This window comes from Chenopodium quinoa, unplaced genomic scaffold (genome assembly GCF_001683475.1).
Source record: "Chenopodium quinoa cultivar QQ74 unplaced genomic scaffold, ASM168347v1, whole genome shotgun sequence".
Classification (NCBI taxonomy): Eukaryota; Viridiplantae; Streptophyta; class Magnoliopsida; order Caryophyllales; family Amaranthaceae; genus Chenopodium; species Chenopodium quinoa.
In genome coordinates, this window is record NW_018743197.1 from 3293279 (window position 1) to 3310777 (window position 17499).

Sequence of the window (17499 nt, forward strand, 5' to 3'; positions counted from 1 at the left end):
ATTTACCAACTCTGACAGGTACGTCCTCTAAAATACCTAAGGGGTATATTACCGAACGATCTGCCATTTGCAAAGTTATATTAGTAATTTTTAATTCTCCCATATTTAATTTAGCGCAGATAGATGATGGCATGACACTGACACTAGCACCCAAATCACACAGAGCTTTATCAATAAAAACATTCCCAATGTGACAAGGGATAGAAAAACTACCGGAATCCTTTAATTTAGGAGGGGATTTATTTTGCATTTAAGCGCTACACTCCTCTGTGAAAGCTACAGTTTCTACTTCATTAAAGGCCCTTTTCCTAGTCAGAATGTCTTTCATAAATTTAGCATAAGCAGGTACTTGAGTGATTAAATCAGTGAAAGGAACTGTTACCTGCAGGTTTTTCACAACCTCTAAAAACTTACCGAATTGTTTATCAAGCTTACTCTTCAGTTGTCTATTAGGGAATGGAAGCTTGATAACTAGGCTCTACACATCTCCTCCCTTATCCTGCGATTTACCCTGCACAGAAACATTAGTAGGGTTAGTATCTATTTGTAGCCCTGTAGGGCTAGCAGGATTACCGTTTGGTATAGAGGAATCTGGATCAGGAACTGGTCTATCTTCCTTTGGCATAGGAGGTCCATCATAATGTGAACCACTCCTTAGAGTGATTGCATTAGCATGATCTGTAGGATGGATAGGTTGTGATGGTAGAGCTCCCTGCTGACGGGATTGTAGGGTAGATGAAAGTTGTGCAATTTGATTGTCCATGATTTTATTATGGGCTAGGATAGAATCAATTTGCGCATCCCTACTCTCCATATGCTTTTGCATGTTGGCAAGCATTGCTCTAATTTCTGTCATGGCAGGGTCGGAAGATGATGAGGGTGATGCTTGGCTTTTCTGGCCAGAATTAGGATGATAATATTTTTGTTGTGGTGGTGTTTGCTGTTGTGGTTGTTGTGGAGGTGGAGGATTTTGTACATTGGTACTCCGGTATGAAAGATAAGGATGATTTTTATAACCGGCATTGTAGAAATTAGAATAGGGGTTATTTTTCCAATAGGTTTGAAAGGCATTAACTTGTTCCATAGAGCTCCTACAATCTTGCTCCCAATGACCTACAATTCCACAATTTTCACAAAAAGCTTCATGGTTAGCAACAGCAGAAACATTAGCTACAGAGTTAGGAGCAACAATAAGATTATCTAATTTTTGACAAATAGATGTTAATTGAGCTTGCAAAAAGGATACGGAATCGACATTATGTTTTCCTTTATTTGCACACCCCCTCGGATTCCCATATTGGGAATTGTGTATTGCCATGTCTTCGATAACCTGTCCTGCATCATCCACATTTAAATTCATAAACCTCCCACTAGCTGCCGAATCTAGTACTGATCTAGAGGAATTTCCAAGTCCATTATAAAATGCTTGGATCAATTGCCACTGTGCTAGATTGTGATGGGGGAACTCTCTCTGTAGATCCTTGAACCTCTCCCAAGCCTCATATAGTGTTTCGTCGGCCTCTTGAGCGAAGTTCTGAATAGCACTCCTTAGCACCGCTGTTCTCTCTGTAGGATAATATTTATTATAGAAATTCAAAGAAAGAGTTTCCCAGTTAGTAATACCAAGTGCAGTTCTATTCAAACCATTAAACCATAATTTTTCTTTGCCACATAATGAAAAGGGAAAAAGAATCTCCCTGATTTGGTCTTGCGTGACCCCGGCTTGTCTAATGGTGTTGCAATATTGGCAGAAATCTGCGATGTGAATATTGGGATCTTCACCCTTAGCTCCGCTGAACTGCTTCCTCTCTATCATAGTGATAAATTGGGGCTTGATCTCAAATTGAACTCCATCTAGAGCCGGAGTGGGAGTAAGGTGCGGGAAATCTGTGAGCTTCGGTTGCGAATAATCACTGAGTTTCTTCTGGGCCGTCATCTCTGATTCTGAATCTGAAGGAATATCTGTGTCACTAGAATCAGGGGGAGGATCTCTTCGATCGTTGTCCTCCTCAGAACCCGCCAGAATTTGTCTATAGAGTCTCCTTTGCCTATGAAAAGAACGCTCGATCTCAGGATCAAAAGGGATGTCACCTAATCTGGAACACCTGGGCATAAACAAAGAACTAAAGACAAATATGAGATTTGCCTCAAAGAACTAATGTTCTCTGAGGCAAAAAGGGGGGATAATCTAGACTACAAAAACATAATCAAAAAATAAAAATAAAACTGTTTCCCCGGCAACGGCGCCAAATTTTGACAGGGTAAAGTCGTATCCCCTAATCAAAAATAATTACCTAAATCACTAACTACAGTAGATAGGGAAGTAGGGTCGAACTCCACAGGGAAACAAGTCTTTTTAATTCTAATTAATTATTATAATCTAAATTATCTAAGTAACCAATATTTTTAGGTATGAATTCTATACCACGAAGAATAAGTTTAGGGAGAAAAGAATCAATAATAAGGAAACCTAGGGTCACAGGTTCACCAATAATTAATATTCCGAGATAGAACGAAGTAATTAATAATTAACAATGCACAGATAACATGATTAACAGGCTCTCGCAATTTATTAATCAACATAGATCTAACAGACTCTCGCAATTTACTAGACCTAAGTTCCTATTAAAATTAGCCTTTAATATTAAATCAACATCTGCTCGATTCATCAATTCAATATTGCTAAACATTCACAATCAAATTACATCTGCTCGATTCATAATCTAATTGCAAAGAATTAAAACAATTCAATAGGAAATTATCATGCAATATCAATAATCAACAATAACAACTATCCCTTCGTATTAATTATGGATCCCCATAAACCCTAGAATGGAACTACTCACTAATCATCATAACTAAGCTAATCAAGTAAATAATTAAAAGCATAATCAAGAAAACAATTAAAATAGCTGAAATTAAAAAGGGAAGAAATTGTACCAAAAATAAATCTGGAATTAAAGGAAGTATTAAGAACAAAAGTTTAGAGAGAATTTAAGAGAGAGAAAAATACTAAGTAGAGAGAGAAAGTCTAAGAAAAAAAAGTAACTATTAATTCCGTACAAATCGTATTTAAACCTCTCCTAAAAGCAAGAATTAGAACTAAACTAACCAGCTTCTAAGAAAACACACGCCCGATCGGGCCAAGGGCTGCCCGATCGGGCCCGCCTTTTTACAACGCCCACTGCTGGCATGCCGCGCCCGATCGAGCCTACGCTCACCCGATCGGGCGCGCTTCTTCCTTAAGGGTGCCTTTGCGCGCAACCGCCCGATCGGGCCCGGTCTTCTTCTTCGAGGCTTGGACTTCGATTGGGCTAGATTTCTCGGCCAATCCGGATTTCCTCTCGGGTCTCGAATACTTGGTCCAAATGCCTCGTGATCCCAATTACCGAGCCCTTAATCACCGGCTCTCACCGATCCTGGGCTCCAAAAGTGGTCGTGTCCTTCTAGCTTCCGTAGTCGATCCATAAAGCCCGGGAAAATGCTCCAAGAGTGCAATTTCCTGTAAAATACAACTAAAACTACAAAAACACTAGAACACACAAATTAGTAATAAAAGTGGCCCGAAAGAGCCAAAAACACTACTAATAACGACCAAGGGACAGGGATAAAACACTATATAAAATAGACATATCAGGAGACCTTCAATTCCCATGAACCACCAACTCCCCAATCAGAAAATCACCTCCTCTCTCCCTCAAAAACCCTTCCCCCCCCACCCGCACCGCCGGCGTTCAAACTGTCATCCCCGCACCGGCGAATCCAAACCGTCCCTAGCCCTGCCATCTCCACCCTCCGAAACACCACATCGAACCCCAAAATTAAAAGCCCCAAATCGATTTTTAGGGTTTTGATTTTGGGGTTTAAGGGTTTCAGGGTGATATTTTTGGCTATGGTGGGCTTCCGACGTGGGGGTGGGAACCTGGGCTTCCGACGAAGGGCTTCCGGCTAAGGTGGAAGGACGGGGAGAGGTTTTAAGATTTCGGGGTGGCTGTTGGGCTAAGGTGGCTGACTATTGGAGGGTTAGAGGTGGTGGTTTGGGCGATGTTGGGATGGGGGGAAAGAGAGAAGGTAGGGTCGTCAGTCACCGGCAGCTGGATAGGGTCGCCGGCACTGGGGGTTGGGTAGGGGCGCCGGCCGCAGGCACCGGGGGAGAGGGAGCTGGCAGTGGGTGGGAGGAAGGGGTGGTTGATTTTTTATTTTTTAAAAATTTTAGTATAATTATTAAATTATTAAAAAAATAATTAAAAACCTAACTATAGTTAAATGTTATTGTTAAAAAAATAAATAAAAAAACCTAACTACAGTTAAATTTTTAATAAAATATAATAATTAATGACACCATTGATAATTATAAAAAGTTTATGAGTACCAAAGATAATTTTATAAAACTTTGTTCACCACTTAGAATTTTATAAAAGTGAAGTTTACCAAAGAGAATTTCCCAAATTTATTATATAAACCATTTTGATTTAGAATTTTTGTTAATAAAATTTGATAGAATCTAAACTATTTGGAAATAAGTTCATTTATGGCAACTTATATTTAATGAATTTTGCTAATATATTACTAACAATTTTTTGAAATGATAGATTCAAATATAACCTATATATATATAATTTTATTATAACTATAATACGGAGTATCTTTTTTCATAGTATATATAATTAATTTTGGAATAATAATATTTGTCATCAACTTTGCCACTATATGTAATATTTTTCTTAATTAAACTACACTTATTCACGTTCAACAATATGTTGATAATTACTCTATTTCATTATCTTCGTATTTTTAGTTTATTTTAGGGTTACTTCTGGGCTAATGCATAATAGGTATTATCCGGAGTCAAAAAATGATTATTTTTTTTTGAATAAATAGACATGATAAGTACAATGTACTAGGGTTGTACTTGACTGAACCTATTCTAAAATTTATATGAACATACTAATTAATGTTCAACATTTTTTTTAAAAAAAAAAATACTATCCCTGCTTCGTATTACTTGCAACAAAGAGGTATAATATATGGGATATAAAAATATTTTTTAGTTGCAACTAATAAAAAAGGGAGTTAGTAATAGTTTTTAAAAGTCAAACTTAAATTTTTGTGTACAGTAAAACCTATATAAAACCTTTATAATAGGAAAAAATATTTTATTATGGTGTTTATCATTATTTTATTTGACTCTTTTACTAGACTAAAACCTACAATTAGGAAAAAATAAAAGTAAATTAGAAATAAGAATAACGTAAAATTTTATTTTATAATTGACGAGAATATAAAATATTATTTGCATTGTCATTTCTTAATCCCTTGGTCATTATGTGAGTCTATATTTGTGTGTATGTTCATTGTCATTTTCGAGGTAATGCAAAACGGGTATTATGCGGGGTTTAAAAATAGAAATTTAATTGAAAAAAACATGATGAGTAGTATGTACTAGGGTTGGCTAGGTATTTGAGTGAACATATTCTAAAATTTATATGAATCATACTAATGTTCAACATATTTGGTTTTTAATATTACCCATGTTTCTTTTGCTTGCAAGTTGTAACAAGGGTGCATTATTTATGGGATATAAAAAATTTCTTATTAGTTGCAACTAATAAAAAAAATAGAGTTAGTTTCAAACTTAAATTTTTTGTTGTAAGGAAAACCTACATAAAGTCTTTATTCATAGAAAAAAAAATATTTTATCATGAATTTTATTATTAGTTTGCATTTTTCACTGGATTGAAACCCACAATTTAGAAAAATTAAAAATAAATTAGAAATGAGAATAACTTAAAAATTTATTTTATTTTTTAAGGGATCGTAAAGTATTACTACAATGATGAATGTTTGTTTGTATATACAATATTTACATTGTCATTTCCTAATTTATCCATTGATCATTATTGCGAGTCTTTATTTGTGTGTATATACAACGATGAATGTTTAATTTGTTAATTTTAGTGATTCCGTTATTAATCATTAAGTTAAATTATAAATTAATATGTTGATTTGTAAACCGTGCATCGCACGGGAACTATGCTAGTTTTGTTATTAAAAAGAGATATATGGCATCCAAGTAAGTGATTTAATTATTTAATTGATATTATGATATAGAAATCATGTTTAGATTGTTATTTTGATTCCTAGTATCATGTTAGGATGCTTTTCGTAGTATCATGTTTAGGGTGACAACAATAAGTTCCTTATATCAATTATGATTTATGTGATGCTTCCTATTTTCTTTCTTAATAGCATGTTAGTATCATGTTAGGGCTAAATCTTTGATTTTTATTGTTTAGTGACATGTTAGGGTTTGTTATTAATCTTGTTAATATCATGCCTAGGATCTTGCTATTATATATTATGCTTTAACATGATTATTTTGATTATGATTATCATGATTATTATTTTGTTGCTTGTTTATATTTATTGTTATTGCTTGATCACGCCTTTTATGCATGTTTAAAGGGAATTGGTACTTGTAATCACACTTAATAAGATAATTAATAATCTTGTTTAGGGTTAATTTGATTATAACTCAAGTGATCACCAATAATAGATTTATTTGTGCATTAAAATTCAACAAACATAGATTAAACGGGTTTAGGGTAAACCTATTGATTGCATGTTAGTCAGAAAGCGCACATGAATACGAGAAAAATAAAGTAGAGGCTTATTTTATAGGGCAAGTTCTTTCTCTTTTAGATTGGATTCGTACCTTCATCCCCGAACTTCCAATCATGGTTCCAGACCTATTGGAGTCAATGATCTCCTGGATCGTTAAGGGGTGTAACCTTCACCCTGTGAACGGTTTACAAGTTCCTAAAACTTGTTGGCGACTCTTTTGCTCTAGCTTTCTTCCCTTTGGACGCCACCATGCTTAAGTGTATGATCACAATGGGGTTCAAGTTTGGGGTAATGCTTGAAATATTCCCTACACTTCCCATACTGCCTAAAGTATTTATCAGCCTCAACCTAGCTTGAGAATACCATACCTGCTTTCGGACTGTTCACAACCTCCTCCTGCTTCCTTTCTTCCATTATCAACACTCCAACCTTTCCTTACAGGTGTACCAAAGACGTCCAAACAATTCTGAAACCTGTCATTCCTATGTATCACATGATGGCCGTATGTATATTCCACATGGAAGTAGGTGCTCCTTCGTACATAACTTCTTCAGTCCTTCCCTTACCTCCACTTCACATTCAACCTATACGATCCATAACTTACAAGCTACAATTTAAGAATAGAAAAGAAAATATAAATATTAACTATCAAAAAGCAAATGGTCATTGTAAAAAATGACACTTGTCATACTAAATTATTAAAACAATATCTAATGCAAGAAAATGAGGGCCTCTAGAGTTTAGGCAAGACAACCCAGATTACGTTTAAAATGTGCAATCAAATCTAGAGTTTAGGCAAGACAAGCTAGATTACATGTATACTATGCATTTGAATATAGAGTTTAAGCAAGACAACCAGATTTTGTAACACATTCCAACATATTATAATCAATTTGCAAGTCTCAACATCAACAACTAATTAGAGATTTAGAACCATTACAGGTGCATTTTCCATTCACTATGTGAACATTTATACAATTTATTAACCAAATCAAATTACCCCACCAACATATAACCAAGATCTTTATTATTTAACCAATTATAATTCAGCATTATTCTCCAAATTATAATGACATGTAACTACACCAACTAGGCCACTACATGACCTTATGTTGGGAACAAATCAAGTGGTCATTGACCATCTGCTGCAATGTTGCATCGTATTCTAGTAGTCATATTCTTCATATTCAAGTATCATACTAGACTATAGCATTGTATGTTATTGTAGACACCCATTTTTGTCTCCACGAAACCAAACCCAGTGATGAGTACCTTTCACGTCGAATCATAATCGAATGAAGTGAAAGTGTGGAAAGTCTAGTGTTACGGTTAGTTTTTATTTCTTCTCTTTCTCTCTGTTTTTGAAAACCTATTTTATAAAAACAGCCAATCCAGTTTAGTTTAGTCCATGGCAAGGGTCCAATAATGGTGTAGTTGGGTCGATTCGAAAAGAGCATTCCAACGATATATTATAAGCCCAATTCCGATGAATAATGAGGAAGTTATGACCAAATTACTAAACTGGGCCCGGTTTGATTCTTATATGCGGCCCAATGATCTAGAGGAGGGCCTATTATTGATTTATCATTCCTAATGCAATTAGGATTGATTATAGTCTTCTAGAATCTTCTAGAAGGTTCTTTTGAATCCTAATTTAATTAGCATTGATAAATTGACTTTTAAGAGTTTTAATTAGAATAAAAGAAGTATTTTAAGGAAATTACAGTTTTACCCTCTCGTACGCTTAAATTTTATCAAAATATAAAAACGCGTGGAAAGATTGATTGCAGCGCCGTACGACACGTTTGTTGCCTGGCGACAAACCTGGCGTTTGGCGACACGTCTGGCGTCTGGCGACAGGCGCGTGTTGGCGACAGCGTCGTGTTTAATTCTTTTCGAAACACTGATTCGTTTTTTATTATATCCGGCTGATTTTTTTAAAAAATAGCCTCCTAAAACCTCCGTTTTCAATCATTAATTCTTCTCATCAATTCTCCATCTAATTTTCACCAACTCTCATCAAGAAATTCTTGATACTCTCTCTCTCTCTCTTTTCTAAACTAGCCTTTTCTCAAACAAAATTCCGCATTCACAAGATCTAGACACATGTAGCATAATTCGAAGTTGCCTTCGCCCTAGACGTGAAAGGTTTGATTTCTGAGGGTTTGGTCCCAAATCTCTATTTCAATTATTTAATTTAATTGTTTGATTTAATATTTTCCTTGAAGTTACTAACATGTGTATTTTGTTATTAGAAAGAGATATGAGGCATCCAAGTAAGTGCTTTAATTGTTTACATTGTTATCATGATATAGAAATCATGTCTAGGTTGTTATTTTGATTCCTAGTATCATGTTAGGATGCTGGTCAACGACTTAAGCTATATCATGAAGGGGCTACGATTGGTGCGGTTGAACTACTTCACCTAATCGGTTCCGGTTCATCTTGAGATACAATGTGGTAAGAGGGTCGTGCGAGACCTAGATAAACCAGCGCTTTGCGGGAGGCAACCCGTATTTCTTGCTTTCTAGACTAGTTTTTCCTTTCCTTTATTTTTATTTTTGGGAAATTCTCTTTGGTAGACCTGTATTATTCAAAATTCTCAGTGGTAAAATTAAAAAAACGTAAATATCCTTGGTAGACTATGTTTTAAAAAGTTAAGTCAATGGTAACCTTAATCCATGTAATAAGCCATTTTAAGCTTAACTGTGGTTAACTAAGCATCTAATGACTAACTTAACCCTAATGGCAGACCTGATTTCCCTCCAAATCGATTTCCCCCTTTTTATATGAATGAAAATCGATTTCCCCCTTTTTGTAAGAACCCTAGAAATCGATTTCCCCAAATTCTGTCTAAGAGGCAATGAAGAACAGTCATTCTTCTTCTTCCTTGAAGCCAATCACCATGGACGATAGGATTTCTTGGGTTAAGCATATGCGCTGCGACTGTTCTCCCCCTCAAGTGGCTGCTGTGAAGATTTCAGGAACCGCAAAGAACCCTAGAAGACTTTTTTTCAAGTGCAGAGGGTGCGATTATTTTGCGTGGTTGAAGGAGGAGGATATAATAAGGGTTGGTGATGAATTGGAAGTTGAACAAGGTGGTGTTGCTGGTGTTACTTCAAAGCTGGATGATTTGATGAATTTCATCAAACTAATCGTGAAGATTGCTTTGATAATGTGTTTTATTATGTTATTTGTTGTTTGTAAGTGATGACTTTGGTGTATTAGTATGAAGTAGAATTTTGATGTTGGATGTTATGTATTAGGTATGGAACTGATGTAATTTGGTTTGTTAAATGCATGATGATGAATGAAATTGGTACTACTTTTGTCAATTTTTGCAAGCATTTTTTACACATTTTTTACACAATTTTTGCAAGCATTTTTGACACATGAAACTGGTACTGCATTAAGAGTCAATAATGCTGATATTACATCAACCCATAATCTAAATGTCTTGTCCAAAAAAAAACAGAATTTGACATCATGAACAGTTCATCTTCAAGTTTGACACATACAGTCAACTAAGAAGCAAAAAAAAAAAGCACTTTTCTGCATCTATCTACTCCTAAGACAAACATCATGCAGGCTGTGAAGCTGAGACCCCTCCTTTAGCTCTCTTAGACCTAGGTGAGACTCTTAATGGCTGTGATGCTGAGATAGGACCCTTTGCTCTCTGTTTCCTTGGTGAAACTCTCAATGGTTCTGATGCCACTGTTGTTGGTTCAGGTTGGCTCATAGATGCCCCTTTTCCCTTCCTTGTTGTTTGTTTTTTGTTGGTCTGACTTGCAGAGCTTTCACCTAGGGCCACCTTTTGTTTACCAGTCAAGCCACCTTGGCAAGTTTGTGCATTATGGCCAAACTGTTGGCATTTGCTGCACTTGACAGTTCTGGACCTCTTCCCTTTGGCTTGCTCGCCCTCTTCCCTCCTCCTATTCCTTGCAGGTCTCCCTATTCCTCTTTTCATAGTTGGTGGGCCAATCTCTGGATAAGGACTGTTAGGCCACTGATCCACATCTGGTATGGCCTTGATAGAGTTGGCATAAGCCAATTTATACCTTGTGACAGAATACCACTCACTTATGTAGAACCTAGGGTCTTCATTTGAGTGCAAAATGGCTCTCATGGCATGTTTACAAGGCAATCTAATAAGTTTCCAAGCATTACATACACATGTCTTCTCTCTTAGGTTCACTGGAAGCATAGATCTTCCATCAAGTATTTCAAATTCACCATCTCCAAACTTCAAACTCTTGCATGTCCTTAATTCATGGCTAATAACATGCATCCTTTTCATGATATTAGGACACACATCATCCCTCCAGTTCTCACATGCCTCCCTTCTGGTGGCCATTCTCACCTTTGTCACTCTTCTAATACCTGAAACAGCAACAAGGATGAATAGATAAGCAATTACTGATATTGAATTCACTAAACATCAAATAAGTAAGGTAAGGTGAGAATACCTTCTAACAGAGTCAGGACTGGTCTGCATCTATCAATGCCTAGGGTAGAATTAAAGCTTTCTACAAAGTTTGACTTATTTGTATCACACTTGACTTCTGGATTGAAAGCATGCTTTGACCATCTTGATTGTGGTCCAAGCTCTGCCAGCCAAACAAGTGCTAATGGATTTGCCTTCTGCAATGCTTTCATTGCCTTCTTAAAGGTGAATGGATTGAATGCTCCAGCAGCCTTCCAAAATAATTGGAACATCAGCAAACCAGGAAATTTCTTCTTGAAGTTCTTGACCAAGTGCTTGCAGCAGTATCTTCTGCCTACTTTGGGCCATATGTCACTAATGGCAGGATCAATACCCTTTAAAGACAAACAAAGTAATTAGTGTTCACATTATATACCAAGTATAGAGAAATTAAAGCCAAACTAGGGGATTAGGATGAATACCTTTTGTCTGTCACTAATTATGCACCAATTATCACCTCTGCCACTTGGTTCTAGAGCACTCTTCAAGTGATATAGAAAGAACTTCCAGCTGTCAGCATCTTCAGCTCCCACTATTGCCCATGCTACAGGAAATAACTCATTATTTCCATCAATGGCAATTGCAGACAATAACACCCCACCATAATTGCCCTTGAGATGAGCTCCATCCACTCCAATTAAGCTTCTGCAGCCAGCATTTAACCCATCTATTGAAGCCTTAAAGGCAATGAATATACTACTGAACACCATTGGTCTATCAGGACCTACACTCTTTCATGCACAGTTTGCTAAAGAACCTTGATTAAGCTTCTTGATTACATCACAGTACATAGGCGGTGCCTTGTAAGAGACATCATGCCCACCATGAATTTCAAGTAAGGCCTTTGTCCTTACCCTATACAGTGTGCTTTGTGCCATTGTCACTCCATACCTTTTCCACAGCAACTCATTCAAAGCCTTGGCAGGAACATCATTGTTTGCCCTTATATCTTCAAGTAAAACTCTCATAGCCCACTTGTTATTCACCATACTGTTCCTTGTCTCCAGTCCTGCACATGTATGTTCTGGGTTTTGTATACTCTTGATTGCCCAAGTGCACCCATCTGGAAGGACAGAAGCAGCTAATCTCCGGCCACAGTTCACATCAGAGCATCTACAACAATATCTCTTGTTGCTAGCCCACTCAAAAACAACTGCAAATCCACACTGGATGCAGTAATCCCTCACAACATCCCTTAGGTGTTGCTTGTCCATGAACAACTGCCATTCCTTGAGAACTATTTTCCCAAATCCCTCATCCTTATACACCTCTCCATTATTATATAGCTTTGTTAAATAGTTGTCCTGTTCATTCTCACACTCAAATTCTTCATCCTCAAAGGGATCATAACTATCTTCAATCATTGGCCCATATTCATCCCTAGGCAAGTCATCTTCATCGTCTAGGCTCACATTCTCTGAGTCATCACTCATGTCTTCACCAAAATCCCCTCTACTAGGATTGTACCCATCATCTTCACTGTCACCCTCCTCACCAACTAAAGCCAGACTAGCAGTATCATTTTCTTCACCTAAGCTAACAGTAACCTCCCTACTCCTATTATGATCCCCATTTTGTTGTTCACTATCCCCCCCACTTGTACTTATGCTAATCACAATCCCTTTTCTCTTAGCAGTTGTTCTAGGCACTCTCTTTTGAAAAAAGGCAGACACTCTAGATGAATTTGATGATTGATTCTCACCTAAGTTACCCCTAGGTCCAAACTCACCAATGTTTTGCAAAGGAGCTATCAGGGACTGTGTAGATGGTTGGGCTTGGGTATTTTGTGTGATGATATCATGAGGCAGTTGGTATTGATTTTCATTTGGTTCATCAGTTTGGTCATTTTGTTGGGGTTGAATTTCTTGCTCAGTTGGCCATGGTGTAGGGGAAATATTGAACCAATCCTCCATGGCATTACCTTTCCCTCTCCCTCTCCCTCTGCCTCTCCCTCTACTCCTCCCTTTGCCTCTCCCTCTCTCAGATGCTCTCCTTCTCACTCTGTCATTCCCTTTCCCCCTCCCTCTCCCCTTAGGTATAGGGTTTGCTTCCAATTCAGCTTCTAACTCAGGCCAAGTTTGATCTGGGTCATAATTTAAAGTCACAGGTTCACTCACAGGTTCACTCACCTTCTTTGACTGTCCTAGACTCTTTACATGTCTATCAAAGTCAGCCTTGCTTACTACTACAGCTTCCACATTCTCAGGTTGCTTATTCTTACTAGGTTTGAGTTTTTTCCTAGGATCAGCTACTACTTTAGCTACTGGATCAACTACTAGGTTATCTTTAGGTTCAACTACTGGATTAGCAACAGGTTCACTCACTTTTTGCTTTCCACTCATTAAAGCTCTTGCAGCTGCAACAACTTTACTGTCTTTAGCACCACACCCAACCCATATGTATATCTCAGTTTTTTCAGGTAAATTACTAAACATCTTCATCAAATCAGCATCACTAAGTAGAGATACATGCTTCATTTTGAACACATACTGAAAGGTGGGGTGGTCTGGTGTTTCTATATTTTTCTCCTTAGCAATTTCCTAGTACTCTACAATGAGGTCTATCAAATTAACCTTATCAACATCATCAACCACAACAGACACATCAATACCTCTGTACTGAAATTGTAGTACAATTTTATCAACCATTCTGCATCATCAAACCAAACAACATCCAAAAAACAATTGTATAAGAATCTGACCAAAATCACATACCAATACAACATATTACCACATAATTTAACCCTAAACAAACAAAAAAGTTCACTTTAACCCTAGGCAAACAAATTAAACCAATACCATCAACCACATTTCATATATATAACCCCATTAACCAAAAAAACAGAGCATGAATAAACCTTATATGCAAAAAAAAAAACACATACCTTGCTTCAATTAAGGATAAATGGTGAGATTCTCTGAAAAAATTCGAACTTTGATGTAGATCGTCTTGCACAAACCAAATTCCACTCCACGTAATTCACGAACAAAAACCCTCAAACCTTCCTCAATTTCCCATCAAAATGTGTTTAATCCCAACTACTAATTACATAAAATACCCAGAACAATTGTTTTATAAAGCCCAAACTTTTAAAGCTCAAAAAATTGAGACTCAACCTTCGATTTTCTTCAGAACGTTCATCAATGTCGCGCAAGTAATGAAGAATGAAGGCTGATCGTTTGAAGTCAAGGAAACAAAATGATTTGACATTTGTGGTTGGGGGTAATTAAATGGGGGTATTTTAGGAACTTCCAGGTTTTTTTTTATTATAATGATTAACCATGGTTAACCAATGGCTTATTACATGGATTAAGGTTACCATTGACTTAACTTTTTAAAACATAGTCTACCAAGAATTTTTACTTTTTTTTAATTTTACCACTGAGAATTTTAAATAATATAGGTCTACCAAAGAGAATTTCCCTTTATTTTTTTAGAGAGGTGAGGAGAGTGCAATTTTACCTTTCCAAAGTGTTTTTGTACAGGTATTGAATCAACAAGTAAAGAGATTTAAAGAGAAAAAAGTAGAAAAATTATGTACTCTAAGCTGGGCAAGGGCCCGATCGGGCGAAGCTTGCCCGATCAGGCGCATAAGTAAAGGCCAAAATTGAGTAAAAATTCGCCCGATCGGGCGCGCAAGTGAAGAAATTTCGGAGTTTTCGCCTGATCGGGCGCATTTTTTGAGAAATCGAGTTAAGGAAAAAGATATGTCGGGCGAACCTTGCCCGGATCGGGCGAATTGGATGGCGAAAGTTACTTCAAGTTCGCGCCCAATCGGGCGCGCAATTGCAACTTCCAGAATCACGTAATTCGCCCGATCGGGCGCGCCTAATTTAGGCCGTCCTACTTAACTTTTTTTCTCCTCCCTTACCTTCTTTTCCTCCTTTTTTTATCTTCTTCATTCACTCTTTCTCTCTCTAAACTCCATTTTCATACCTTCAAACTCACTTTCTCTTCAAGATCCCCTCAAATTCTCCCATTAAAACCCATAAATTTTCACATAATCTTCATCTTCTCACCTTCCTCTACATTCTCCATACAATTTTTCCCACTTTCTCTCAATATTTGTGAAAACCCTAAGAGAGAGAAAGCTTCAAATTCATCAAATTCCTACTCCAATGGCTTCCAAGAGATCTAGGCAACAAAGGGGTGAAAGTTCGAGGCAACAACAACAACCAATGGTTGACCCAGAACTCCAAATTTCGGGGTGGATCGAGGTGGTGATCACCTCAACCGAATAACGGGCTAGGATGCTTAACCTCATTCAGAGGCAGGTAATTTCTACTCGCTTTGTACATCATCCTACATTTGTCTAGATTGGGAATTGATAAACCGGTAGAAAAATTGTTCAAAGGTATTGGAATGAGTGGCTTTTTTCAAATGCATTATGACACTTATGAGTATTTGACTTTGAAATTCATTTCTAGTTTTAATGTGATTAAATCTAATGCTTTGATTACTCATGTTTTATTCCGATCGCTTAACAATGATGTGCGAATGACTTTGAAAGAATTTGGTAAATTGTTTGAGCTAAAATCAGATAAATCCATTGAACCTTGCCAAGACCATATTACCGTGGTCTATAAATAAGTCACAGGGGAGGGTTTAACTAACCTCCAACATGCCAAGGGAACTTGGATTCAACATCCCGTGCCAAAATTTTGGCAACAGTTTGTTGGCCTCACCATCTTTGGGAGGCATGAACCGGCTAATGTTAGGAGGGATGAGCTAAAATTTGTTGGCCTCCTAATATGATTCCTAGCACCAAAAAATTGAACATATCGCATAGGATAGCCCAACACTTCAAAAGGGCGGATAATGCGGCCGAGGGGGGTAGGTCTAGGGCACCTATCTATTTTGGTGGGTTGGTTACCCACATTGCAGTCAAACATCTAGGTTTCACCCCGACCGGCCATAGGAAAGTAGAGGGTTCTACCCTTATGGATCTTGCTTACCTAGGAGGCCTTAACTGGATCCTACCCATGGGTGGTGAGACATGGTGGACAATCCACCGAGAGTCGGATAGGAGAGACCAAGCCTTTAAGCTACCTAACCCCACCTTGACTAAATTTGAGAAGGTTAAGCCTTCCTACACATTCGACTTAGATGGTCAAGTGGAGGCTCAAGCGGCTCACCATACACCACCCCACCCACAACCTCAATTCCAACCATCACCCCAACCTTACACACATGACATCATACCTCTTCCGTTGATTATAACATTGACCCTCATGCCCCATATGACTTTTTGGCTTTTAGGAGCCAACTTGATAGGATTGAGAGGGGACAGGGAAGAGTAGAGGGTTTGGTGCATAATCTGGACACTAGAGTAGGTTTTCTAGATAGAAGGGTTGGGTATGTGGAGAGAAACCTAGGGAGGGGTTTATACCCCATGTACAATGACTATGCATGCCGAGGGGCTATCCCCCCCCCAGAGGCTCTTGTTCCCGACTGGTTTCAATACCCCCAAGGAGGGTATTCGACCCCCGGTGCCTATGGTAGTTATGTGGACTATTCTTCGGTCCATGGTTATAGGGCCGATGCTCCTTTTGGTGGGATTGGGGGGAATGTGGATCCTAACTACTTTGCAGGGGGTTCGGGTTATGGTGGCGTTGGTACGAGCCATGGAGGTGTTGGCTCTAGCCATGGAGGTGGCTACTCGAGGATGGACGAGGATGATGATGAGGAGTAGCTACTCCTAGCTACACCCCCAAGTCGATGAGGGCATTGCTTGATTTGGCTTGGGGGGAGATGATCTTGTACATATGATAACTCTCTCACTCTTTTCTTTATTTATTGCTTTCTAGTATAGATTTAATTGCTTTCTAGTGTAGTTTTTATTGCTTTCCTATATGAAAAATACAAAAAAAATTGAAAAATAAAAAAAATCCAAAAATACGTTCCAATGAACTGTAAATCATGTTTCCTTGTGCCCCATACTTGAAAAATATTGTTTTGATTCTTGGTATATGATAATGAGCATTGTGAATTTTTTGATCATGATTTGAAGTTTGATTGTTCGGATGCCTAAACATGCGTCAATATTGCCAACTATTTGTGAATATAGTGCTTGACTAGTTGATTTGATTAGGAATTGTGTGATAGTTCCTGGTATGTCAAGGAATTTGAGTATTGGTTTGCAACTATGAGTAATGTTTGTATGGCTCAATATTATGCACATTGAGGAGGACGAAGACATTTATTCTTTTAGGTAGCCTTCAGACGATATTAGATACATTTGTTCCCTTCTTACTACCCATGTTGTTGTTTGTGCCCTTTTATTGATTATTTAGCCACATTACAAGCCTATATGAGCCCCATTGGTTACTAGTCCCAAGCTTAGCTTGGGGGAGCTATTAGTTGGTGAGGTGAGGGAGTTGTGGTGTGCATAT

General features: G+C 37.6%; 1 protein-coding gene across 1 annotated transcript; it reads right to left on the reverse strand.

Moving 5' to 3' along the window:
- Nucleotides 1-10204: 10204 nt before the first annotated feature.
- Nucleotides 10205-11817, reverse strand: LOC110733245. Its single transcript, XM_021913261.1, has 3 exons — nucleotides 11530-11817; nucleotides 11091-11442; nucleotides 10205-11004 (listed from the first exon to the last, which is right to left on the reverse strand). The coding sequence occupies exons 1-3, from the start codon at nucleotides 11815-11817 to the stop codon at nucleotides 10205-10207; spliced, it is 1440 nt and encodes a 479-aa protein (XP_021768953.1).
- Between the last annotated feature and the right edge of the window lie 5682 nt (nucleotides 11818-17499).

Bases quoted from the DNA above. Each gene is read 5' to 3' on its own strand.
- LOC110733245 (XM_021913261.1), bottom strand. From the start codon at position 11,817: ATGGTGTTCAGTAGTATATTCATTGCCTTTAAGGCTTCAATAGATGGG. The intron at 11,443-11,529 runs GTATTCATCCTA...TTGTCTTTAAAG, and splicing joins TAATTAGTGACAGACAAAAG to GGTATTGATCCTGCCATTAG. The intron at 11,005-11,090 runs GTATTCTCACCT...TTGCTGTTTCAG, and splicing joins AGTCCTGACTCTGTTAGAAG to GTATTAGAAGAGTGACAAAG.